The sequence below is a fragment of the Polyodon spathula genome, chromosome 9 (assembly GCF_017654505.1).
Source record: "Polyodon spathula isolate WHYD16114869_AA chromosome 9, ASM1765450v1, whole genome shotgun sequence".
In the NCBI taxonomy this organism is placed as follows: Eukaryota; Metazoa; Chordata; class Actinopteri; order Acipenseriformes; family Polyodontidae; genus Polyodon; species Polyodon spathula.
In genome coordinates, this window is record NC_054542.1 from 31,055,014 (window position 1) to 31,082,144 (window position 27,131).

The 27,131-nt window shown below is 40.2% G+C and overlaps 1 protein-coding gene across 2 annotated transcripts in view; it reads left to right on the forward strand.

Moving 5' to 3' along the window:
• LOC121320657 (oral-facial-digital syndrome 1 protein homolog) overlaps nt 1-27,131 on the forward strand; it is a 30,468-nt gene that overhangs the window by 1,366 nt on the left and 1,971 nt on the right. For both annotated transcript variants that reach the window (XM_041259186.1, XM_041259188.1), the window contains 20 exons: nt 102-302; nt 388-456; nt 545-575; nt 821-925; nt 1,292-1,428; nt 1,703-1,876; nt 2,689-2,795; nt 4,087-4,206; nt 6,439-6,512; nt 6,755-6,846; nt 7,534-7,723; nt 16,479-16,609; nt 16,703-16,814; nt 18,851-19,462; nt 20,600-20,756; nt 21,638-21,729; nt 24,056-24,175; nt 25,081-25,253; nt 26,092-26,262; nt 26,735-26,802. In XM_041259186.1, the coding sequence (XP_041115120.1) occupies nt 102-302; nt 388-456; nt 545-575; nt 821-925; nt 1,292-1,428; nt 1,703-1,876; nt 2,689-2,795; nt 4,087-4,206; nt 6,439-6,512; nt 6,755-6,846; nt 7,534-7,723; nt 16,479-16,609; nt 16,703-16,814; nt 18,851-19,462; nt 20,600-20,756; nt 21,638-21,729; nt 24,056-24,175; nt 25,081-25,253; nt 26,092-26,262; nt 26,735-26,802 (2,936 nt within the window). The remainder of the gene's footprint in view (nt 1-101; nt 303-387; nt 457-544; nt 576-820; nt 926-1,291; nt 1,429-1,702; nt 1,877-2,688; nt 2,796-4,086; nt 4,207-6,438; nt 6,513-6,754; nt 6,847-7,533; nt 7,724-16,478; nt 16,610-16,702; nt 16,815-18,850; nt 19,463-20,599; nt 20,757-21,637; nt 21,730-24,055; nt 24,176-25,080; nt 25,254-26,091; nt 26,263-26,734; nt 26,803-27,131) is intronic.

Consider the following 27,131-nt stretch of genomic DNA (forward strand, 5'->3'; position numbering starts at 1 on the left):
ACCACTTTGTAACATGTTAATGGTATCTTCTTTCTTTTCTTAATGGCTTCACAAAATTGATATTACTATAATTCTCCTACTTCTGGCTTATTGTTACCTAGACACAGCTTCGGAATCAGCTAATACATCAACTAAAGCACCCAGTGTTGAGTGGAGAGGTGCCCCCACAACCAGTTCCTGTGGAAGCTGATTCTGTCCTGGTCCAAGCCTCCAACAGTTTGGTAGTAGATCACTTGCGCAGATGTGGATATGAGTACTCCTTGTCTGTTTTCTATCCAGAATGTGGTCTGGAAACAGATAAGGTAAGTCCTACGATTTCAAGTTTGATTTGCTTAACATAAAAAGTAATTTTATTGTAAAAGCAACATTCTGTCCTGTTTTTTAAAGGTATTTTCAACAAGAGACCTGCTTCAGCTAATGAATGTCAGTCCTAGATCAATGATGTATAAATCTCTTGTAAGTTGAATTTATTTATTTATTTTCTTGAGAGAATTGTCAAATGTACCTCCTATTATATACTTTTAATGTTTTTTCTTTTTTACAGACCTCTACTGTGCAAAATGAAAATAAGAAAGGTATGGCTATTATCTTCTTTAAAAATGTTATCTCTGTCAGAAACATTAGAAAAAACACCTGTGATAGTTTAAAACTGCAGCCTTCTACAATCAATTATACTAGGACTGGAGAAGGCAGATGTTCCTGAAAACAGTACCATACTTCAATTATTCACCAGATTTCTAACAATGTTAATCTAAAAAAGGCAACGGCCCACTTCTACCTCCTTAAATATCAGTTAATGTTCCTTTTTTCTTTCTTTTAGGTTTCCTGATGAAGCTGCTTATTGAGTTGACTGATCACCTGCATAAAGCACGCAAAGATGCAGATACACAGACAGACTCCACCCCACATTACAGGGAATCACTTGGTAAAGAATACAGTAGAAAAAAAATAAAAATAAAATACTCAGTTCTTATAAAAGAAACGTAAAACAAAATTAGTTCATGATCAACCGATCAGTTTTATTTTTAATCCATTAGAGTAGTTCAGACCCCAATAATGCCCAACATTACTTGCTTTGCAATTTTACAGTCTTGTATTTGTGTACATTAAATATTTGGTGCTGCAGGACAGATCTGTTAACGTTTGTAGTACCAGACTTAAAATAAAATGCTAGGACATTTTGAAATAAAAATAGTTATAATAATAATAATAATAATAATAATAATAATAATAATAATACATGGTCAGTTTTAAAAATGTATTTAAACCAGTTTTATTCTCTTATTTGTAGCTGACAAAATGCAGATGATTGATGACCAGTTTGCAGTTCTATATCAGAAAGGAAGCAGGTGTGAATCTCTGGAAGCAAAACTTTCAGAATATCGGAAGGAAATTGAAGGACAGATTCAAGCAGAAATGGACCAAAAGGTACATAGCTGGGGCAGATAAGTCAAGACTTTCTAAAGCAGTGGTTTTTCGTAAAGTATATTTAAAATTTGTAAATTATCACAGAAGAATGCTGCTTGCGCTGTTTTTGTTTCAACTGTCTGGCAGTGTCTCGTGAGTTTGCAGGGGTTTACTATGAGAAGGGATTTAAAATGTGAGCCTGGTGTTTTTATATTTTTGTTATTACATGGCATAAGGGTGCAGTGGATTTGTGAATAAAACTATGTTAAATTCATGCAATGTATTTTTGGTGTAGTTACAGCATTTCAGAGAGGTTGAACTAGCCAAACTGAGGATGGAGGAAAAGGAAAAATCCCACAAAGAAGTGTCACAGTTGAAACGGGAGCTGGAGAGAACCTACCAGACTAAGTCTGATGCTTTGATCAGCCGGGAGAAGAATTCTATTGAACGACTGCAGAAGCAACAGGAGGTACTGTACAGTGAGCAACCAAAGGAAATGGAGTAGTCCAACGCTAAATACACTTAATATCAGTGTTGCTTTAAAGAAAAGGCTGCAAAGAATTTTGGCCCACCACCAAGTTATTACTAAGTTAAAATAATTTCATTTGGAATTTTTTGTTTACTAGAGGCAAAACAATTACAAACCCAATTAATTCAATTGCTCTTGTTATGTACAGCTTTTAAAATATAGAATATATAATAGTTTTTGGCAGAATACTGATTTCAGTAAACGTAAAGGAGTCATACACGCCAGCTATAGCCAGTGCCTTGGAAGTTAACTCCTAGGTGTTCTCCCTCATCACCCTGTCTTTGTACATATACAGCTCAGGGTATTTCTGAAGAAATGAACTTTTCTTTGCCATTGTTTCCTGAAAAAAGGCACACAAGGGAAACTGTTCCTTATTGGTCAATTCCCAATATGTCGCGCGAGAAAATCGCAAAAATAGACACCAATACTATTATTTTCGTGTTGTTTCGATGTTGATCTGTCACATCGCAGGCAGTGTGTATGGTTTGTGTCACAAGGTTTATTTTTATTTCTTTTGTGGCACGGTGTGTTGTACTAAACGTTCACTTGTCACATTGTGTCTCGTGTGAAGAGACCTTTATTTTTCTGACAATAACACTACATTAGAACCAAATAAATTTCTAAATCGATCTATCCACCATTTCAATTTGAAATGTTACTAATAATGTCCATGCTTACAGACATACAGTTTGATTCAGTCTTTGGTATTTTGTGGAGGTTCCACTTAAAAACATTTTTTCGTTTCATTACAGATTGAGGAAAAAGAAATCTATACCCAAAGGCAGTCGTTGCTGAAAGAGATTGAAACTCTGAGGAACAGAGATGCAGAACTGAAGCAAAGAACGGAAGCGTTTGAAATGTAAATGTATCTGTTATATAGATAATGGTTATTTAAATTGTATTTCACCAGAAAAGGAAGCCGTAAAACTAGATAACTTAAACACTACAACCTATATTGAGCGCAATCATTTCATGTTGTGCAACTGAGCATCTAGGGATATTACCCAATTTTGTAAAGGGTCAAAAACCACCAACCGATCTCTTCTCTGTTGCATGGAAGTAAATCTCTGATTTTGGATAAGAATCTTATATAACCCCCTGTTTGGTTAATTGAAACCAGGATTACTGCAACATTACTACATTTAAACACATTTAGCTTAATTTAATGAATACGTTGAGTCTGCTTTTGTTTTATTGGCATAATATTGCTTTACTGTTTTAAAACTATCCAATTTGATTTGTACGGAAATCTCCCAAGTGGTATGATATTTACAGCATTGCTGCAAAACAAATAACTCATAACAGACAGTATTGTAGCAGCAGCCAAATGTTATAAGTAGAGGATATGTCATGGAAAACCATGACTTGAGGTATTTTTGTCATGGGTGGATGCGGCAACGTTAAACAAACCTTTGTGCAAGTTTGTTATCTGCTTACTGCCCGTGACACGAACACTGCAATTCATGGTTTTTCATGATATATCTTCATGAGTGCTTAAGAATAAGAATATACTGTATAATTTTGTATTCAAAATGTGTAATTGCACTAGTTAGTTTATGAAGGACAGTATTAAAGTAAACAGTTTTTAATTTTTTTTTTTTTTATTATAATGCGACTTATGACATCATTACACTGAAGACGGTCATTCTGTCAGTACAGAGCAGTGGAACCTGATGGGGATTTAGTACCGATGTTTTACTAGTGATAGTATAGACTTACTAGTCATTTTTTTAAAAAATACATTTAAAATGTATACATTGCTTACTTTATCTGGCTATTTATCCTAATGCCACTGTGCATTTTAATTCCATACTATTTGTCATGGTTTGTCATGACATATCTTGTTTATAATTAAGATATCAGTAAAAATACTGTAGCTACCTTAAGTAATTTGAAGGTACTGTGTGGTATTGTTATTTTTTACAAGGCAATACAGAGTAAGCAGAAGTACGGCGCTCACCCTTCCTGACAGTGTGCTGAGTGCAGAGAAGTGCATTCATCATAGCGGCTAGTTTTAGTTTTTTTTTTTTTTGGGGGGGGGGGGGGGGGGGGGGGGGGGGGGGGGGGATTTATCCACATGAGTGTTATAAACATAAGTGTACAATCTAAAATTAACATTGCAGTCTATTAACTACTTTTTGTATTTTTAGGAATTGTAAATTGCAAGAAGAGAAGAATAAGAGTATAGAAGAGGCTCTCAGACGACGAGAGCTTGCAGTTAAAACTATTGAAGACACCTACAATCAGAAACTAAAAACTGAACTGCTAAGGTATATTTTGTTTAATCTGATTTATAAATCACAGGTGTAGAACCAACACTTTTAAAAGAATAGAAACATCTTTTTTTTTCTTCTTTTTCTCAAGGATCGAATAGCTTTAAGAAATAATTAAAAATAAATAAATACAAATACAAACAGATGGCATTCCTTGGCAATCCTATACAAAAGCTGTGGTTGTTTATTCATTAGAAAACTAGCCAGTATAATTACAGAAATACTGCTCAGGAAAATAATATTTAAACCAAGCAGGAAAGATATACTTATTTTAAACATGAAATAATGCTTTCTCCATGACCCCCAACCACCACACTCATGCCTTGATGACAACTTGACAATGTTATCCTTGGAGCATTATTATTATTATTATTATTATTATTATTATTATTATTATTATTATTATTAACTGCCCAGTTCCGAATACAGTCTCTCTTTCTTTGGATTTCTTTCTCTCTTTGGATTTCTTGGTTGGCTGTAAGCGTGTCTGCCATTCCCAAGCTTTGTGTCATCTGTAAATTTGACAGGTTTGCTAATTATCCTCAGACCTAAGTCTTTGATCTAAATAAGAAACATAAGTGATCCATGTGTAGAGCCCTGCAGCACCCCACTGAGTGCATTGCCCCAATTTTACAAGCTCCACTTACACAGGAAGAGCTAAAGTTCAGTGTTATGAACGTGCTGTGCTGGAACTATCCTCCTTGGTGATGTGCAGAAAAACTTGCATTTGAAAAAATAATCCTTGGGTTATCCAGTAAGCACCTGCTGCTTTTACCAGCAGGTGTCACTGTTGGACAGATTTAGCTGGAACCGGAGCAAATAACATTTTCCACAATGGTTTTCAACCTGTGGTACGCGTTCCAGTACTGGTATGTGACAGGCTTCCAACTGACACGCAGCGGTAGTTGTCTTTATGATGGTGTGATTCCCCAACCACAATACTCACTTAATCGCGCTATCATAATGTATCAATCTGTTTGTATCACTGAACCATCGACAAAGAAAAGGACTTGGAGCAAGTTTGAGAAATCAAAGTCTGAGCTTTCAAGGTCAATTATGGGGAACCAAAGCAGCCACTCTGTTGTTTGTGATGAACGCTTGTCAAATAATTAGATGAAGCTGTCATATCCTCTGTGATACTTGGAAACAAAAAAAGAAAACTGGTTGTAATGGGGTGGGTCTGATGGAGACACTGGTACTGGAGATGAAAAGGTTGAAAGCCACTGTTTTAACATTACATCTGCTGTCAGTAGGCTATTCTGTTTCTTACTAACTGCATATAATGAAAAACGTATGATGTTGTGTAAGGTGAGCCGCTGTTTGAAATGTCTAGACGTACGGGGTCTGTTTCCAGAGAAGAAAGGTACGTTTTTTAAGCCTGCAGGACATTTCCTCTGCCTTATTAGAGGGGCCAGATTTTTCTGCCTAATAAAAGAAAACACACTGGGAAAAAAACATATTTTTTATTTGACAATTTCATGTTTAAATATTCTTTTATTTTAGATGAATATTGTTTAAGCTAAATTGCCTGTAAATGTTTTCTGTATTTTACAGTTGATAAATACATCCCTGTATAAGTGTGTTATTTATCACAGCTGTTTGGTGTGCATTACATACTGTATACTGTAAAACCTGCAACACAGCAGGTACTTCACTCCTAACATTGATGTAGACATGTCATTATATAAGCCTGCGACAATCTGTTTGTTAAATTCAGGGAATCTGACATGAGCTCCACTACTTACTTGCCCTTGTGCAACAAGCCATAGAATTAGTTTTTTTAACCTTGGCAGAGAAGCGATGATACAATTGCCAAGGACAGGTTGATGCATATCCAGAGCTTAATTACATAATGTAAACATAATATAAATGTGCATTTCTATAGACATGAATTTTCAGTACAAAATGTCCTGTAGTCCTTGCATGTACCCATACAGCTCCAGAATAGAAGTAGAAGGGTTTTAGTCCAGAGTTTTTGTGAGCTTTGTGATTCTCACCTCAGCTTGGGTGGGCCTATTTAAACTCATTAAAACCAGGATCGTCTCAGATTGATATGCAACAGGAGCCTTTTACAACCCTACTGCTAATTGTCCACCTTTCAGTGATACAATAACAAACCATATCTGCTCATAAACTTTATTATGAATTAGTTTGTCAACCTTGCAGCGCTGCGTATGTATTTGCAACAGTAATAAAATACACATTTTTGATTGTTTTTTATGTGCTTAGGTATCAGCTTGAACTGAAAGAGGACTATCTTAAAAGAAGTGAAAAAGTCACAGAAGATGAGAAATGGAATAGAGGTTAGTTTAATATCTTGTGCAGTGTGTTAGAATTTGTCTAATATTTGAGTTATACATACTTTAGATGTCACTAACATTGTATTACTACACTAATAGTCTCCTTTTACAAGTAAACGAAATTTTGTGCCAAACAAGTTGGCAAAGGCTTGTTGTGTACATTGCTTTAATTACAGTTAGCATATCTGTGTCAATATCTGAGTTCAACTTGAGATGTTATTGATCTTTCCTGTTACCCTTTTTAGCTGATGCTGCACGTTTACGTGAGGAATCTGCAGTTATCAATTCAAATAAAGAGGAACACAGGCATGCTTTAGCTGAATTAAGGAAACTTCAGGTAATTTTATATTTTTTTTACCTGAAGATTTAGATTACTGTCTAATTTACTTTCCAAAGAAAATCTGGAAAACTGTACACTTTTAACATCAATTGATTAAGAGAAAATAAATCAGTTTGTTACTTGTACACAGCTCTTTTGTGTTGCTTTGTACTTATTGAAGCAGCCTAGCTTTAACATTGGTCCTATGTGTTAAATGAAGCTAAGATTTAAAGCCTGCATCTTCAAATCTCAGCTCATTCCAATTTTGATAAAACATGTTACGGACATTCCTTAGCACAGATTTAACTGATTTTGCTAAATATGTCTTCAGGCTGTTTGGAGAATATTTTTATAGTGTCCACAAGTTCAAATCCATTAACTACCTTAATGTAGAAAGCACCCTTTTCAAAACTATATATATATATATATATATATATATATATATATATATATATATTATATATATATATATATATATATATATATATATATGAGCATCATTGTACAAGGTAGTACCAGTTGTTTCTCATTAGTTGTAACTGTTTAATTTCTTTTCACAAAATTGGTGCAAGTTGGATTGAAATAATTTGATTGACTAGGGGGAGCGCTCCACAAGTTCAGGTTGAAGATTGCTAGACTTTGTGATCATTCTATTGTGTAAAATGCACATAGGAAAGTTTTATGTTGTTTTCTACCTGTGTGTAGGTGGATTTGAATTCTGCTAGTTCCCAGATATATCTGCTAACGCAACAAAATGAGCTGCTGAAGGAAAGACTGAATGAGACTATGGACTACCCCCTGCTGAAGAGGGAGAGACTGGAGCTGCAGACTCAGTTAAAACTGCTAAAGAGGCAACTTGAAGAGGCCCATGAAGAGAACTGCAAGCTCAAAGAAGGTCAGTCCATTGACATTTCAAATTAGTCTGTATGGCTTTTACATGTTTAGAGCTTATAAGTGACATCCTAACCTGTAATGATTCTGAATGATGTGTAGTGAAATACTAAGCATCAATCCTATTTATTTATTTTTTTAGCCTTTTATTCAGAATACATTTTCTTTGGTGTTGTGGCAAAGTGGCTAGTGGAGGGGAACAGGTAAAACGGTGATGCGATGCAGGAGTGACAGGCAGACAACAGTTTCCAGTGAAAAGGTGCTTTTATTTATAATCCAGGTCTGGTGACCGTTAAATAATAAATCCCCGGCTATACACAACAATGTGTAAAGCACGGGGATAGCAATAACACAGACACAGTCCCGAACAAAACGAACACACGGTCACCAGTCCTGGGTGAGTGCAGACGTGCTTGTGGTGGGTGAAGACACTGTATTTCGTGACGGTTCCGTGCAGTGGTGATCCGGATTGTGCTGACCCTGGTCGACAGCTCCGGATAGGTGAGTTAACTGTCTGGTGGTGCAAAACGCAGACAATTACAAAACAACACAACAATACACAACACGTAATTCTCTGCAACAACGAGAGCTCCTCTCTCGATCCTTCTCTCTCCAAACGTTTACCCAAACGAAGGAGAAGATCAGCGTTACCCTGGCCCCTATATGTAATCCCGCATGATATCTAGGTAAACGGTTGCAGCTGCCTTATTACTTGCACCTGCCTCTCGTTTATCTCTCAAATCAATACGGTCTTACAACAGAGTCGCGCTTCCATCCAGGCTGACCCACTTCCCTGACCCGGAAACGAACTGTCAGGCCAGCCCTTCCAGATGCTTCTCCTCCCGTTCTTTAGCGCCCTCACAGGTTGGGAGGAAGATTTATCACCAGAACTCATCTTTCCGTCACATATCCCACCGCTCAGAGTGGAGCCGAAGGAACACTCGGCTAAATCTACCTTCCCCATTACTCCCCCCTCCCGGGAAAAATAATCCGCATTTTGGTGGTCTTTCCCCGCACGGTGTACCATGTGGTACATGAAGGGCTGCAATGCCAGATACCACCGAGTTATCCGGGCATTGCTGTCCTTCATTGTGCTTAACCACTTGAGTGGGGCGTGGTCTGTGACCAGATCGAATGAGTGTCCCAGCAGGTAGTATCGTAAAGAGTGAGTAGCCCATTTAATGGCCAAACACTCTTTTTCGACTACGGAGTAGTTGCGTTCCCGAGGTAACATTTTTTTACTGAGGTATAATATCGGGTGCTCTACTCCAGCTACTTTTTGGGACAAGACTGCACCCAAACCTACATTCGATGCGTCGGTGTGGAGGATGAATCTCTTGGTGAAATCTGGTGTGATAAGAGTGGGGGCCTGGCAAAGTGTACGCTTAATAGTATCAAACGCTCCCTGACACTCAGCTGACCATTTAATTAAATTTGGAGCACTCTTTTTGGTGAGGTCGACTAACGGGTTAACCACTGTGGCGTACTCGGGGATGAAGCGGCGGTAATAACCGGCTAAGCCCAGTAGTGACCTCACCTGAGTCTTGGTTTTGGGGATCGCTGCATCAACCAAAGCCTGGATTTTGGTGACTACAGGTCTCACCCTTCCATTCCCCATTAAAAATCCCAAATATTGAGTCTCTGTTTTGGCAAACGCACATTTCCTCAAGTTAGCTGTCAGCCGGGCTGCCCTTAGAGACTGAAGAACGGCTGCAACCCTAGCCAAATGCTCTCGCCAGGTGGAGCTGTAAATCATCACATCATCAATATACGCTGCTGCATATTCATGATGTGGGCGTAAAACCTGGTCCATCAGTCTCTGAAAGGCAGCGGGCGCACCATGTAGCCCAAACGGCATGGTTTTAAAGTGGAACAGCCCTTCTGGTGTTGAAAATGCGGTTTTCTCTCTGGAGCTGCGGGTTAAAGGGATTTGCCAATATCCCTTCGTCAGGTCCAGAGTGGAAATAAACCTCGCTTTTCCCAGTCTGTCTAAAAGTTCGTCGACCCGAGGCATGGGATATGCATCGAACTTAGCAATAGCGTTCACCTTTCTGAAATCCACACAGAAGCGGTTGGTGCCGTCTTTCTTAGCCACTATGACGATCGGACTGCACCACTCGCTCCTGGAAGGCTCAATCACCCCAAGCTCGAGCATATCCCATACCTCTTTGCGAACGCCACTTCGTCGACTTTCCGGGATCCGGTACGGTCTCTCTCGCACTGTGACACCTGGTGGAGAGATAATGTCATATTCAACTAAGTTTGTCCTGCCGGGCACGTCAGAAAAAACATCGCTGAACTCCTCAATAAGCTTACGCAGCTCTCTTTGCTGATCCGGAACCAATTGTTCCCCCATAGAAATCGCTCTTGTGCTCGGGGTCTCTGAACAGGGACCTAAATCATCCTCCATATTGCCTGGGGCTATAAATAAGACCTCCCTTGCCTGCCAGGGCTTTAATAAATTGACATGATAAATTTCACGTTCATTTCGGCGATCGGGCTGTCTAATTTCATAATTTACCTTCCCTATAGCCCGAATCACCTCATACGGCCCCTGCCATTTAGCACACAGTTTTGATTCGGATGAGGGAAGTAGCAGCATTACCTTGTCCCCTGGTCGAAAGGTTCGAATCCGTGCATTTTTGTTGTAATGCTGCTGTTGTCAGTGCTGAGCCGATCTGAGGTTGTCTTGGGCCAAACGACCGACCAAATCCAGGCGATCTCTTAGTAGGAGCACATACTTCACTACATTTTTAGACGAGCCTTTGTGCTCCTCCCACCCCTCCCTCAGCAGGTCGAGAATGCCGCGAGGCTGCCGGCCGTACAGGAGCTCAAAGGGGGAGAACCCCGTTGAACTCTGCGGCACTTCTCTCACCGCAAAAAGGAGGTAGGGAAGAAGCGATGCCCAATGTTTCTGCTCCTGTGTTACAAATCGCCTCAGCATCGACTTTAAGGTCTGATTAAAACGTTCAACCAAACCGTCCGATTGTGGATGATAAACGGACGTCCTGATGGGACGTATTTTTAATATTTTGTACACCTGCTGTAACGTATTGGACAAAAAATTGGTTCCGTGATCCGTCAAAATCTCCTTGGGGATCCCTACTCTAGCCATAATCTGCGCTAACTCGGTGGCTATTGCAGCTGCACTAGTGGACCTCAATGGAACTGCCTCTGGGTATCGCGTTGCATAATCCACCACTACTAATATATGCGTATACCCAGAGTCAGAAGGTAGCAAAGGGCCCATTATGTCCATTGCAATGCGCTCGAACGGAGTGGAAATAATCGGCAGTGGGACCAAAGGAGCGGGGCGCACTCGACCTGGCGCTACTCGCTGGCAGTCTGGGCATGTGGCTACATATTTCGACACATCAGTATGAAGACCGAGCCAATAGAATCGAGCCAATATTCGCTCCCTCGTCTTCTCGGCTCCGAGGTGCCCCGCAAAAGGGATATCATGCGCCAGCCTCATGACCTCGGTCCGACAAGACGGGGGAACCAATAATTGTGTTACAGGCTGTCCTGTGCCCGCGGCTAGGTTTACCCTATATAGTAATTGCCCCTTTATACTGAAATGTGGATATACTAGCGGCCCAGCGCCATCAACATCCTTACCTTCAATGGACCGGACCTGCCCCCAAGCGTGCACCAGTGACGGGTCGTTCTTTTGGCCCCACACTAGGTCCGCGCTTGAGTACCACGGGTCCGGTATATTGAGAGGGGCTGGAATAACCTCTGCCCTAGTCGGCCCAGTAACCTCGCTCTCTCGGTCGCACTGCGTTCCCACTCCCTTCGACTGGCGTTTGTTACCATTACAGCACTCTCCCACCAGACCCCAGCCTTGTCTCAAAGACGCTCCCTCCCATTTCGCGGTCCGTCTCTCCTTATTTGTTTTTCTAGGACGGAACAGAGGGGAAAACATTTCAGGATGAAAAGGAAACACATCACCAATCCGTTCCTTTTTCCCTTTTTCTGCCACGTTTACGTGTGTGGCTGAGACTGCCATTATTTGCACCAATTCTTTGAATTTTGGCCAGTCTCGGCCCAGAATAACTGGGTGCGGCAACCTTTCCGCCACCCCGACTACAAGGTGACGTTTTATCGGTCCTACCGATAAATATACTTTTAGGGTGGGGTATGCCGCCGTGTCTCCATGGATACAGGAGATGGCCACCTGACCTTGTGGCCGCCACGACATACCGCCCAAGAGAGCTGTCCTGATCAAGGTTTGCTCACACCCTGTGTCCACTAACGCGTGGGTTTTCACATTCCCTAAAACCACGTCAATCAGACAGGGCCCCTCCCAACCGTTTTCCCCCTGCTTACCCGTTCCAGGTGTCCAGTTGCATGCAGCCACGTCACACTCCATAGCAGCGGGGCATGACCTGGCCCTATGTCCTGGCTGGTTACACCTAAAACAGAGTGGAGGGACAGAGGGGGCATAGGTTAAATATCTGTCCCGCTGCTGGTAGGGCAACGGGGCAGGGGCAACACCTCTACCCCAGCTGGGGGCCATCCTCGGTCTCCATGGGGGGGAGGCAAGGGGGCCCAACGGGGTCGGCGGTCTGGGAGGTCTGGGTGCCGGGACCGAGGGTGATGGTGGTGGTGTTGGAGGAGAGGGAGGGAGAGGTTGGTTCCTGAGCAGGGCAGGGGCTGACAGGATCCCGACCCGGGCTGACGTCAAAGAGTCCTCAAAATCTTCGGCCAATTTGACCGCCTCCTCCAGGGTGTCAGGGTTGTGGCGCCGTACCCACGCCTGAGTTTCGGCGCCGACCACATGGCAGAATTGTTCCACCACAATGGCTTCCCCCATTTGTTGAGCGGTCTTCTTCTCTGGGGTCAGCCAATGGACCATGTGGTCGCACAACCGCTGTGCCACCACCCTGGGGCGTGTCTCCGGGGCTCTCCGGTACTCGCGGAACCGCGTCCGGTGGGTCTCCGCGGTGATGTTGAGACGACGGAGGATAGCCTGCTTGACTAGGTCATAGTCAGTGGCGTACTGGTCGCTCAGGGCTTGGTAAGCTGCCTGCGCTTCCCCGATCAGGCAAGGTCCTAGCTGGCTTGCCCAGAACTCCCGAGGCCATCCCGCCGCGGTTGCCAGCCGCTCGAACGCCACCAAAAATGCCTCCGGATCATCCTCCGCCGTCATTTTCATGGCCCGTGCCTTCGGGGCCGACATCAATGATGTTCCGGTAGGGGTCGCTCCTGCAGCAACGATCAGCCCTACCCGTTCAATGAGCGCCGTATAGCGCTCCTCCCTCCGTCTCTCCTCTGCATCCCGTCTGGTCTCCAGTGCCTGCAGCAACTCCGCCAGCGCGTTGCGGTCCATAGTCCCGTGTTCTGACACCACGTGTGGCAAAGTGGCTAGTGGAGGGGAACAGGTAAAACGGTGATGCGATGCAGGAGTGACAGGCAGACAACAGTTTCCAGTGAAAAGGTGCTTTTATTTATAATCCAGGTCTGGTGACCGTTAAATAATAAATCCCCGGCTATACACAACAATGTGTAAAGCACGGGGATAACAATAACACAGACACAGTCCCGAACAAAACGAACACACGGTCACCAGTCCTGGGTGAGTGCAGACGTGCTTGTGGTGGGTGAAGACACTGTATTTCGTGACGGTTCCGTGCAGTGGTGATCCGGATTGTGCTGACCCTGGTCGACAGCTCCGGATAGGTGAGTTAACTGTCTGGTGGTGCAAAACGCAGACAATTACAAAACAACACAACAATACACAACACGTAATTCTCTGCAACAACGAGAGCTCCTCTCTCGCTCCTTCTCTCTCCGCACATTTACCCAAACGAAGGAGAAGACCAGCGTTACCCTGGCCCCTATATGTAATCCCGCATGATATCGAGATAAACGGTTGCAGCTGCCTTATTACTTGCACCTGCCTCTCGTTTATCTCTCAAATCAATACGGTCTTACAACAGAGTCGCGCTTCCATCCAGGCTGACCCACTTCCCTGACCCGGAAACGAACTGTCAGGCCAGCCCTTCCAGATGCTTCTCCTCCCGTTCTTTAGCGCCCTCACAGGTTGGGAGGAAGATTTATCACCAGAACTCATCTTTCCGTCACAGGTGTGTAAATTATTCACAAATAAGAACACTAATTTATCTAAAAATATGAAATGACAACCTGAGCAAGATAGGCAAAAGCAAACAGTAAAGATGACTCAAACTTTTACACAATCATTCTGAAATGGGTCCAATTTTATATATAGCCTTTCGTATGTATGCTTGTAATCAAACATTTCTTTAGTTGCATTTGCAACTCAGTAATGGCAGAAATTTCACAAGTTTTTTTCCTGGAAATCATTAGGAATATGAATGCATTGCCACCTCCTTTCCCTTCTGAAAAATACATCTCAAAACTGTCATCTGTACTGGCTGTTGTCATTCCCATACATTGTCTCATATATCTTTCTATTTAGTACCGGTATGTGTTCTGGATGGACAGAATTGCTAAGTTTTTAGGAGGACATGTTTCCCCTTTAAATTGGCAGTAAGAAAACGCTATGATATATACTGGTTCCAGCTGGGACTGGCATTGCTGTATGCTTTCCTGGAGATGCACTGTCTGTCAGTGTTCCATTACTTTGCAACAAACACTCTGCCACTGACAGTGCTGGGAAGCAAACTCAAAGCTTTGTGAGGCAGGGGGTCAGTGCACTAATAAGTTAGAAAGCCTTGGTTATTGAGGGCAGAGTGCCAGGCCTGTGTAGTCAATGTCTTACTGCAGTCTCTCCTGGTGTGATTGATAACATGCTTCCTGTGTGAGAAGGAGATGGTTTAGCCAGTCCCATGGAGCTACATTCACTTTCTAGTCCAAGTGCCCATCAGCTTGACCATATTCTTATACAGTGCCGAGAAAAAGTTTGTGAACCCCTTAGGATTTTCACATTTTTCACATATTTCAATCCTAAAATGTTATTAGATCTTAATCAAAGTCCTAATAATAAAGAAAACCCGATTAAACAAATGACACAAAAACATGATACTTTTTCAACATTTATTTATCCACAAATGATTCAACATTCAATATCCATGTGTGAAAAAGTATGTGAACCTTTAGATTCAGTAACTGGTGGCACCCTCTTGAGCAGAAATGACTTCAACTAAGTGTTTCCTGTAACTGTTGGTCAGTCTCTCACATCGATTTTGAGGAATTTTGGTCGATGCCTCCTTACAGAACTGCTTCAGCTCGGTGACATTTGAGGGCTTATTTGCATGGACTGCTTGCTTCAGGTCCTGCCACAACATTTCGATGGGGTTTAGGTCCAGACTTTGACTAGGCTACTCTAAAACGCAGAATTTCTTCTTCTGCAGCCATTCTTTTGTAGATCTGCTTGTATGTTTAGGATCATTGTCTTGCTGCATGACCCACTTTCGGTTCAGCTTCAGCTCACGGACGGATGGCCTGACATTCCCCTCTAGAATCTTCTGATACAATGCAGAAGTCATGGTTGTGTCAATGATGGCAAACGGTCCAATCCTGAGGCAGCAAAAGCAGCCCCAAACCATCACACTCCCACCACCATGCTTGACAGTTGGGATGTTCTGTTCGAATGCGGTGTTTGGTTTTCACCAAACATAACGTTTTCATTGAGGCAAACAAGTTCTACCTTTCCAGAAGTCTTGTGGATCATATATGTGCTCTTTGGCGAAGTTCAGAGTTCATAATAGTTTTTTAGGGCTTTTAGAAACATTCCAGCCATAAATACTTCAAATAATGTAAATTTATTCTAAACTATACTTATCTTCATATATTTTTTTGTATGTCACCCATCATTTCTTTGAAAGATGTGTCTTCATAAGTACACAAGTGTGTAATTTAGCATTTTAGTATCCATCAAATAACATGAAGCCTAAAGTATATACCCTGGCTGCTTCTGCGTCCTTTTTTTTTTACCTTGCTGTTATAAGTAGCCATTTATTGAGGCTTGCCGTTCATATCATTTTCTTTAAGTTGTAGCCTAAAACACAAATTCCTGACAGCATATTGTGATGTTGGCTCTTTTGCAAAGTCTGGTGCTCCACTTTTATAGCAGTGAAAAAAAAACAAAACAAGCACTGCATTTTCACGCTGAGTTTATTTTGAAGAACGCAGTCAATATGGCACGTAATATGGAAATATAGGGAGGGGCTTCCACCAGTTCTATCAATGTTTATGTAGAGTGCTGTGAACCCCTTCTGTCTTCAGAATTAGATGCTGTACATTTTAGAGATAAAGGATAAACGGTCAAATTGTATTACATTATTAATATTCATACATTGCGCAATTAGCAGACAGTTAGTTTAGTGGTTAAATGGACAAATTAGTCAAATTTAATGACATACAAACAAAAGGATGTTTAAAGTATTTGTTTATTTGAGACCAAAAGAGTCTTTAGTTGTATGTTAGAGTCAGTTCGATAACAATTAAAAGGGTTTGTACCTTAAACTAGCCCAATTATTTGTTTTAACTGAAGGCAAGCTTATTATTAACATGTAGGCCTGTGCATAAAAAACAAACAATCAAAAGCTTTCGTAAGAAAAGATAGCTAGTATAAATCTGATTTAAAAAAAACTACAGGCCCGAGTACAGCTCATCCAACCCGCGACTCCTTAATATTTCCCGCGGCTGTGTTTTTAAGTAGCCCAATTCCGCGGGAAAACCGCAGACCTGGCAACACTGCTTGTAATGTATAGGGTAATCAACTGAAAAGTCCTGGTAGGCTGTTTGCTCATAACATGTATTTCATTTGTTAGAATTTAGATGGCCTACATCTGAATACTTGGCTCTCCAAGCTGAGTTGAGGAGAGTAGCAAATGCAAGAAAACTGGACGAAGAGGAATTTGAAAGTCAGAAACAGGTGTTGGAGGGGCAGCTACAAAAGGAGGTACACAATTACTCAGAAGATCTTCTTGTCTTTTCCTGTAAACAAACATGTTTGTCTGTAATATACTAATATAAAACAAATTTCAATCTGTAGGTTGAGCACTCTGCACAGATAAAGGCCCAGCTCATAGAATGTGAGGAGAGAGCACAATGGCTAACTATCCAGGTTGAAGATGTGAAACTCCAGCTACAACAGACACAGCTAGGTTTGTGGTATTACTATTGAACCCAACCTGTATAACCGGACTCTTATATACACACACACACACACACACACACACACACATACAAAATACATTACATAGTTAGTTTGTATGATATAGATAGACAGAGTTAGTTTATATATAGATAGATAGATAGATAGATAGATAGATAGATAGATAGATAGATATAGATAGATAGATAGATAGATAGATAGATAGATAGATAGATAGATAGATAGATAGATAGATAGATAGATAGATAGATAGATACCTGACATTTCTTAGCTTCTTGAAGCTACAAAGTAGATACAGTGAAAAAAAGTAGACTTTGTTTCCCTGAATTCACAGGTTATACAGTCTTAAAGTTATTCCTTTGAAGGTATTGCAGCATACATGTGGTGTCCTTAATTGAGCTTCCATTATGGCAGTGCCCAGGGGTGCAACAGCTGAGTTAGGCACTAGTGTTGTGGCTCACAGGGCCACTGGGGGAGACTTCTCTGGGCTCTGCAGGCTGGTGCTCCTGCAGCGTAGTTTTGTATTTCTTTCACTCTCCCTATGCTGCAATTAGTCTGATTGGATATATACCCCTGCGGCCACTGGCTTTATGTAGGCAACAATAATTGTGCGTTCATTAAAAGTATGTGTGTAAGGAGGAACCATGCTGATGACTAATAAAGTTCAGCTGGAAGCGAAATCACTAGCCACACACTGCTTTTAAAGTCTAATTATTAAGGTTGTTGTTTAGAGTAATTTGAAACCTAAAGCTAACAATGTTAACTGTACCAAAGTAAAGCACTTCAGTTCACTATATAGGTCTCAAATGTTGTAGCAAACATGTATTTTAATTTTAAAACATCGTATCAGATACTGCATAAGGTTAAAGAATGATTTCCCAGTTTGATTCCCTTACCTTTCAGGAAATTTTTTACTGCTTGACATCCTAGGTCAGGGGTCTCCAGCCCTAGTCCTGGAGGGCCAGTGTCCCTCCTGGTTTTTGTTCTAGCTGTACACTACATTAATTGTTATTATTAATTTGACTGGCTGAAAGCATGTCAGTCAGTAGGGGAAGCAGCTGGTTGGTGAATGACAGGAAAGAAGCCAGTGAAGGGGTGGGGTCTTTTCACTCAGTAGGTTAAATGATTATGCAAAACTGTCTGGAAGAAAGGCCTCCAGAGGTTATTTTAACCAAGTGTAGTACCATATACCATGTTTTGAAATAAAAATGTGTTTGTTAAACTGTAGGGTTCTTTCAAAACTGTATATTTGAGACCTCTATAGTGAATGGATGTGCATAACATGGAACATGGCATGTTTGTTAGCTGCAAACATTTTAAGAGCACAACAAGCTTGATTATGCCTACACTTTATTTCTTCAAACCTATTTTCTTTTAGTGTGCAATTCTTACCAATCATCTAATCAAAACACCAAATCCACCATATTGTGTCACAGCAGTTACTCCTGCCAAGTTAGAATAATGGGCGCAGCAACTATCGTGGCTATATGAAAACCGAAATTTATGGGAAATCTAGGGTATCGCTACAACTATTGTAATTGTTTAAACACCATTCTACTAAAGAAATCATCTTGTTCCTCTTGTTCTTCATTGCCCCCTTGTTGAAGAAGCAAAATGTAGAGTCTGTATTCATGAAACTTGACATTCTGTTAGACATTTTTATGAACTAGAAAATTTGAACTGGCAGTATTAAAATGAGTCAATAAAGCCAAGTTTTGGCTAGAAACCCCCTGCCCACCCTCCCGAAAACTTGGAAGTTATCATGGTCTTGCAGTGTCAAAGCATTGTGACTGAGAATTACTATCTCCTGGAGGCATAGATTCCAATTATTTCAAATAAATAATTCCCCCCCCTCCCCCTTTTTATTTTTCATTCTTCTTGCTATTAATCGATGGATTCAATTTACATTATGTACCATCTTCTGTCAACTCCAAATATTTCAATTCTCAGTAATGTCCTGCTTTTTCCTGACACCTTACCTTCTCCTTTCTCTTTTTCCTTCCTGCATGGCATAATTTCCTGCAGCTCTGGAGAATGAAGTGTTCCGCAATCCAAAGCCCTCTCTTGTTGACCGCTCTGTCCTTGACCTCACAGCTGATAAGGTTGTGCCCCCTGATATTTATGTAGATGGTCCTTTACTGAGGGGCAGGCCAGCGTCCGAGGATGTCCTCTTCGAGCCTGTCGGCTCAAGATCCTGCAGGTATTCCAGGACTTGGACTGTGTCACAGGATTCTGGTACTGAGCTGGTAGCTGGTGCCCAGGCACGAATTAAGGAACTAGAAAAGGAGGCTGAATCTTTAGAAGAGGCCTACAGGAACTACCAGCACAGGGCCATCAAAGCAGCCATATCCAGCATTCAACCAGCTAGACCTTGGTCTCCCCCAGAAACTCTCAGTATTCCCAGCAGGAGCCCATCTGCCTCCCATAACCGAGTCACATTCGCAGACGAAATGCTTCCATCTCAGGAGCTTCAGCTGATGGCATTAAGAGGCACACTGTACGATGCACTGAACCTGAATAGAGCTGGGATGCAAGGACAGGAGACCCCATCTGTGCAGAACTCCTTCCCTCCCAGACGACTCTCCTCCACGCCCCTTTCACTGTCCAAAAGACAGGAAAGCAGAAGGCTTTTGCAAGGTATGTTTTATATTGTTTCATAGCTCATATTGATATATAGAAAGATCATGTCATTCTTATGCAATAAAAAATAACTTGCTTTGCTTGATTGTTTCAAAAGGAACAGAGATTGTCCAAACATTTTAACTTCCAATTTAAATAAATGTTTTCCATTTGAATGGTCGTTGAAGTACACAAACATGGTGGTTAATTTGGAGTGTTAAATTTGTATTTTTTTCCACCTAGATTTATGCTTTTTCTTCCTATAGTTCTCTGACATTTCTATTTTATTTGTCATATGCAACTCAAATGTTTAGAAGTTGTATTCTTTCAATTTTGGGTGGGACCCCTGTAAAGGATGGCAGTTGCATCTGTTTTTCATTGCTGAGAAGAAAAAACATTATTTGATGTATTATGAGGGTAACTCTAAAGGCCTGGTCACACTGGCGACATTTGTCGATGGCAACAAGGGGACGACAGCTGTTGCCGACTTGTCGCCTTGTGTGACCACCCTGGTCAACACGAGGGCAACATTTTCAATACCAGCCAAGCAAATCTGATAGTAGTCTATAGATATGCAATACAGTGTGTATGTGGATAAGCGAATGTTAATGTCCACTTTTACAATAACATATTTAAGCTATGAATACAATTCTACAATAATAAAATACACATATGTAGCATATTTTTTAAAATATGTTTTATTTTAAGTTAATTTGCCCTGTATACAGTTATGGAGGATAATTTGTGCCAAAATTAAAAAATAAATACACAAATAATAGATGTAATTTTATTTCTTATTTTTATTTACCAGTATATTTTTATTTATTTATTTTGTTTGTTATGATGTAATTAGTACATTTTTTATATCGTAGTCTTCTTTCGCAGCATGTTTATGTCTCATGACAAAAACTTGCATTATGATTGGTTTGCATTATGTTGTTGCCTGTGTGTTGCCAGCTTATCGCCAGCTTGTCGATCGCAGGCTTGTCTCCCATGTGACCACCTAAACTGCAAGGCAACACGCAGGCAACAAATGTGTTCCTCTTGTTGCCATCAACAAAAGTTGCCAGTGTGACCCGGTCTTAAAAATCAAGATCTCTACATGGTAGGTGCAAAATGATTTTTCAGTGGATTGTGCTCTGTTCCTCTTTACAGATCAAGAGGGTTCATTTCTTACACCCTGTCACCGCTCCCCTGAACGGCAGATATCTCCAATTCCTTCCAACGCATACTCTTCAACAGTTGTCTGTGCTGCTGACACAAATTCTCCCGGTAGCCCATCATTGAAAAACACTGCTAGAGAACACAGCAGGTAAAGTAATCCAAACTTGAGGGTCTTTAAAATGAATGTCTGCTTGTTCATGACATGATAATGAGGTATGAGTAAATGTTCTCCTGAACTGCTATATAAAAGACAAGAATATGTTCTTAAGTTGGTTTTCTCAATACATATTTTTAGTGTGTTTTCCCAGCATTTTGTATTGTTCGACCATAAAGGCAATGTGTATTTTATCTGTCATTTATACAGATATTGATTGGATTAAAATGCATATTAAAGTAGAGATATTGGTTGGATTAAAATGCTTATTAAATTATGATCAACATTTATTTCCTCAAAATACTGAATTATTGAAATATTTAAAAATGTGACACTCAAGCTAATTAAGGTGGTGCACTGTTGGGACTCCAATTTGCATTATGTACAGTTTGATCTTCTGTTGGCAGTTTTAGATTTTATTTTTTATGTTTTGTTTATATCTCTCAGCTGTATCTGATTCTGCAAAAAACAAGATAAATAAAACCCAGAAAGACACTTTGTACATTGCCACCTCCAATACAAGCCACCTGTTTCCTTTTAAGTTCTTATTCTTTCTCAGCAAGCATTTATGACAGCAAAAAGTCTAAGCAATTTACAGGAACTTCTGATTGGTATTGTGCAGTGACACGACGTTTTTGAAGAACCACTTAATTGCCTCACAGTTTTGATCTGTGGTTTTATCAGAAGTTACATCTCTAGTTGTGTCCATCCTATGGGTTTCACAGCCCGGTCATTTTTAAACACTGTTTTTCACTTCTGAAAATTGTGTACCATAGACAAAGCTGTTACTGTTTGAATGTCTATCATGTTCATATCCTGTGAAGTAGATTCCTGTTCCAGTGTTCCTAGTTCTTAGTACTTTAACCTATCCACAGCTCACAAAAAAAACTTGAAGAGGTTTCTAGCCCAGATTCTTCACCACACCCTGAAAAATTAACATTTGAGGATCTCGCAGACTCTATGGAAGGTAATCCTTTTTAATGACACATTTAAATTCAGACTTGTTTGCTGTATGTACAGTACAGGTAAAGTCTAATCTTTCAACTGCTGCCCACTTGATGTAAAGAGGCAACCATTGGATGTATGTTTTCATCAGTTTATATCTTTCTTTTTTTGATGTACATGGCTTGTAATACCTATAGTGAAAGTATTTCTGCATGAATTCTTCTGTCGTTCTTCTTGGCACTTGAGGATAATTAAACTGACCCCTTAACCTTCCCTCCACCTAAAACGGCTATTTACAGTTGCTTAATAAAAACAACAGACGTCATCTCAGCTGGCTGCTATGCCGAGCTGTCAAGATCATTTATCTTGAAACTGATTCAACGGTACCTGACAATGTGGAAAGCCACTAATATTAGAGGAACACAGATTCTTACATAAAGGCCTTGCTATTTAAATGTATTTTTTTACCATGCATCACCAAGCGAGAACCTAGGCATATTAAATATTACCAGCCCAATCAGAATGCTGTGTAAAGTGCTGTAATAATCGTATTTATAACAAAATATGTATGTGCTATTGTCACAAAGACGGCCGGAGTGGGGGACATCAGACCAGAAACAGGAACCAGGAAATAAACGACAGAGAGGTGGAGTTTGGTGGAGCTGAGCGAATGTTCTTGCTCAGCATTTAATAAATGAGCAGACAGTCAGAAAATAAACGGTTGTAAGACAAACAAAAACACAGGACACGGCACTGGAAGCCAAAATAAACAGACAAACAAAACGGACTAACAATAAACAAAACACGGTGAGCAGATATTTGAACTATTACTATTACAATTATTATTATTACCTCCATCTCCAATCCCGTTCTCCACTCACCGAACACACAACCCAGAGTATGTGAAAACATGCTGCTTTTATGCAGCTGTACAGAGACTCGATTGCTAATCAATCTTTCAGTTGGAGTCGCGGTACAACTGCATATGAATTAATAAAGTGCAATTCCTCATGCTCACATAATATTACTTTTTACTTGCACGTGAAGTGCTGTGCAATTCTCGTGCCTAAATACAAATATACATTTTAAACACTCGTGTTACACAGACCCGTTTATATCCCGTGTACCAATGACTATACACCAACATTAACATACAACATGTAACACAAAATGCACACAGGGGCAGGCACTTTGCCACAGCTATATACTTGATTGAGAATGGACTTCACCCCCACCCTCCTCAATCTTGGAATGGTTGTACTGTAGTAAGTATCTCTACCATTCCACATGTGGAAGTAAAAGAAGCAAGAGAAGCTGTATCTCAGAATTGTTCAACTCATCTTCTGTTCATACTCGCTTCCGGAACGTCCGGCCGTCTCAGACAAGTGTGTCTACAAGCTTCTCATCACTATGTCCACTAGGCTTGTTCTGCCAAAGTCTGATTATTCACAGCAATCTCATCTCCTGTTTACTATAAATACCTCTTTACATTCTGAGTTTTGATCTTAGGACCACAACTCTTTAACCACACCTCCCTTCACCTATGGGCCAGGGTAGCTTGCACAAAGATTGTTACCACTGTTGCCAGATTGCGTCTATTTTTCCTTTGACCGTAGGTCCTTCATATCTTAGCACACAATTGCCATATTATACTAGTGCATTAGGGATGTCGGCTATTTTATAGTAGTGTGGCATTAAGTCATTACCAAAAAAAAAACATTTTAGCTTATTTTTACAAGACAGTGCAGTAATAAAAAAAAAAAGTCACCAAGCAAATCAAATAGAATGTGCAGAACATACCGAAATTATACAATCATAACTACGGTAATCATAACGTCCATTGTACTTTCTAATAGTGATATAGAGACCAAACTCAGTGTACTGGCTGAATACATATATCTAAGACTTGATAGTCGAAAGTGTGTTGATAGTCACTGATACACTGACTGTTTTTATTGTCAGTAAGTCTTCGGAAGTTTGAGTCTAAAAATGTCACTTATGAGATAGTCTGTGAGTAGTTACCTTTGCAAAGTTAGATAATAATGTTTGTAACGTGATTAAGTTTGAGATGTGTTACAGAGCTATATCTGGACATGATTTAAGTATCCAACATGTAAAAGAAAAACTATTTTAGGTCCAGATACAAAATCTTTATACTTGCAAGATATTGGCTAAAGGCCATAAATTAGAAGCAAGAGTATGTTTCCTAAAAACCTATAAAGTAGTAGAAACATGGAGTAATGTCTCCTTAATAAAGTGCTGGCTGTTTATGTATTCTGTGCCCGTTCCCTCATCCTCCTCCATTATAGTAAGAAAATAAAGAGGCCATTGTGCTACTTTCTTTTTAGATCACAGTGACATTCCAGAGCAGCTTGAGGACGATGTGTCCCATCAATCTGAGGACCAGATGAATAGGCTCAGTGTCACCACCCCAGAGCCAGTAGCTGCTACTTCACAGCAAGACCACAGTGAGTGCCCATCCAAAATCTCGATTTCAGTGCCCATTACATCCAACAGCAACACAATTAAGCTTTTTGGAAATGTTATAATCAGTGTGTGCTTCATTAGTAACAGTTTTTTTTTCCCAGGATTGAAACACTGCCTAAAATGACTGAGCGTATATAAATAATACATTAGCAAAATCCTTAAAAGAGTATTAAGTAAGATTTTAATATCAAATTCCCTACTCTTAAGCCCCTTTCACACTGGCACTTCTGCCCGGGTCCAGACCCGGGTTCTACCTACACAAGTCACAATCCTGCGTGGTGTGAAACTACATACCCTGGTCGTACCCGGGCCCCAGCGACCCACCTCAGGATGTGGGTTGACACGCTTTGATCTGGGTTGAGCGAGACAAAATGCATGGCGGCCGACAAAATAACAAACAGCCACATCTGTGTGAAGGTTTCACTTACACAAGTGATGTTTTTGATAATTCTGTTTAGCCATATTTTTGTTGCTTGAGACACACAATGATCCAGATTGCAGCAGGGATGAAGAAACGTTTGCTCTAATCAACATTTGGGCCGATGGTTCAATCCATAGAAGATTGGACTATTTAATTCTGTGTCGTCCATCAGTATCTTATTTTTAATATAACAGTACAAATAAAGATTATGTTGGGAGATCGATTTGGAAACCTTTATTGTATTGAAAACCATAATGTTTTTCTGTACTTGTAGAACTGCCTTTTATTATACATATCACTATATACTGATGAACAAGCAGACAGTTGTTTTGTTTTTTACCTCACATGATCATTATGTGTAAGGCAATATCTAAGACTTGAAAGGATTTGCCCCTTGGTGTGATATGAATCATTTTCAGTTTTAAATTGAGGAGAAAAAAAAATCTTTCCATTATAATTTTACAGCAATAGATCAGAACATGAAAGAAGAGGGAGAGAGACAGAAGAGGGAGGACAAAGAAAAAGAAGAGAGAAAATGGGAACTGGAAAGAATGAATAGAGAAGAAAAAAGAATACAGGAGAGGCAAGCAGCCTGGGAGAGAGAGCAGAGGGAACTGGAACGACTAGAGCAGGAGAGAGTGAGTTCATAATATACAAGGCCTAGCCATCTGAACTGAGAGGTAGCAACCTCATTCAGAGACATCTGTGTTGGTCTGTGTCCACGAATAAGAAAAAAAAAAACAAGCGCAGGTGGTGGGTTCTAATGAAACTGACTTTGTCAGGTGTTTTACATTTCCTCAAATGTTTATATTAAGTCAAATTAAACTTACCCAAATTGCATCCAGAGGATTTGGGACAAACCATTTATTTTGCTTAGCTATTAAGGCATTCACACATGCCATATTTTGACAAAAACATGTTGGTCCTATCGCTTCACCAGGAGTGTGACCGTTTTGTGTGATTCACTGGGTTCGGCCAATTTTAGGTTGTTTAAGGTTAACATAAATGCTGCAACATGCTGGAGATAACAACCCAGTGCATGTGTGGCCATTAGAAACTGCTTCAACAAAGTCAGCCTTCCATCTAGAAATAACAATTGTTTACTGTCCAAAAATGTTTAATATGGGTTGTTGTTGGGTTCCATTTAGATCCTGTGGCCACAAACCACTAGAGAACAGATCCCTAACCAAGATGATCCACGCATATAAGACCTGAGGAGATAAATGGTTATCCTCAAACACTTGTAATTTGTTATTTCCAAGTTTAAATGGAAACAGGGAGCTCAATCTGCTTGTAATGAACAGTAATAGTTCAAGTTTTTTGTAAGGACAATTTGTGTTGCATGTTTTTTTTTTTTTTTTTTTTTTTTTTTGTATTACTACAAAACTTGTACTAAATTCAACAGTGATCTGTTATGCAAGGGGTATTTTTTTTGTTGTTATTTTTTTACAAATAAATAAATTGATTTGTTTTTAGAAGTTGATTGAAAATGCACAACAGCACGAAGACAAAAAAGGAGAAACAGAAGTGGGGAAGACAGAGTCCAAAATGTCTGAAGCAGAAGACAATTCTTCAGGCAATAATGCTGATCCTGTTGAAAAGTACCTGAAAATAGTCGAGCAGCATAAACAGCCAGAACTGGACCAGGTACAGTACTGCTTGCAGCAGTTTTGTACCAAAACCTTGTACACTGTGAAGCTAGGTAGCACTTTGCGTGAAAGTGGCAACTACTGCTCTACATATAAAGGTATTGTAGAATTCTCGGGGACTGCAATTTCTTTACATTGTTAATGCCTTTTACTTTTCAGTGTCATCAGCAGTTTTGGGGGTTTGAGGCTTCAGCTCTTGGTTGTGGTTCATTTATTTTTAAAAAAGATTCCGCTATCATAGGAAGCCTTGCCCAAGTGTAACAGTAGTCCTCTTGTCCAGTCTTTGTTTTTACTGCTGCTTAATGGAACAAAAACATGTCAAGGCTTGCATTGTGGGGAACATAACTGTTTAATGGAAATGCATATTCACTTTTGTTAATTTCTGAAATAATACAATTAGTATATTAATAAAGACAAATCTTTGGTGGAAATACTTACAATCTTTGTCATTTTGAAACTGTTTTTTTCAGAGTTTGAGGAGGGAGGCTGCAGAGCAGAGCTCTATTCATGATAGACTATCTGATGAAAAAGATGACAGGTACTTTGTGAACATCTTGACCCTTTTTTTTTGCTTAGTGTTTCCAGACCTTTTAATAAAATTCAGCAAGTGGAACAATGGCATTTACAACTACTAATAGTACTGTTGAGTCCACTGACTGGAACTCCTATCTGCTTTCTATTGTTTTGTAATGCTATTGTGTAGGTACAATGGGCTCTGTTCACATCATTTTAATGACTGCAAGCCTTTATTTTTTATAAACCCCCCCCCCCCCCCAAAACTCTTGAACTGCAAATTAACCAAAATGGGCTTCAATAAAACAGGTTGTAACAAAACATTACTTAAAACAATTGTGAATAGAGCCCATG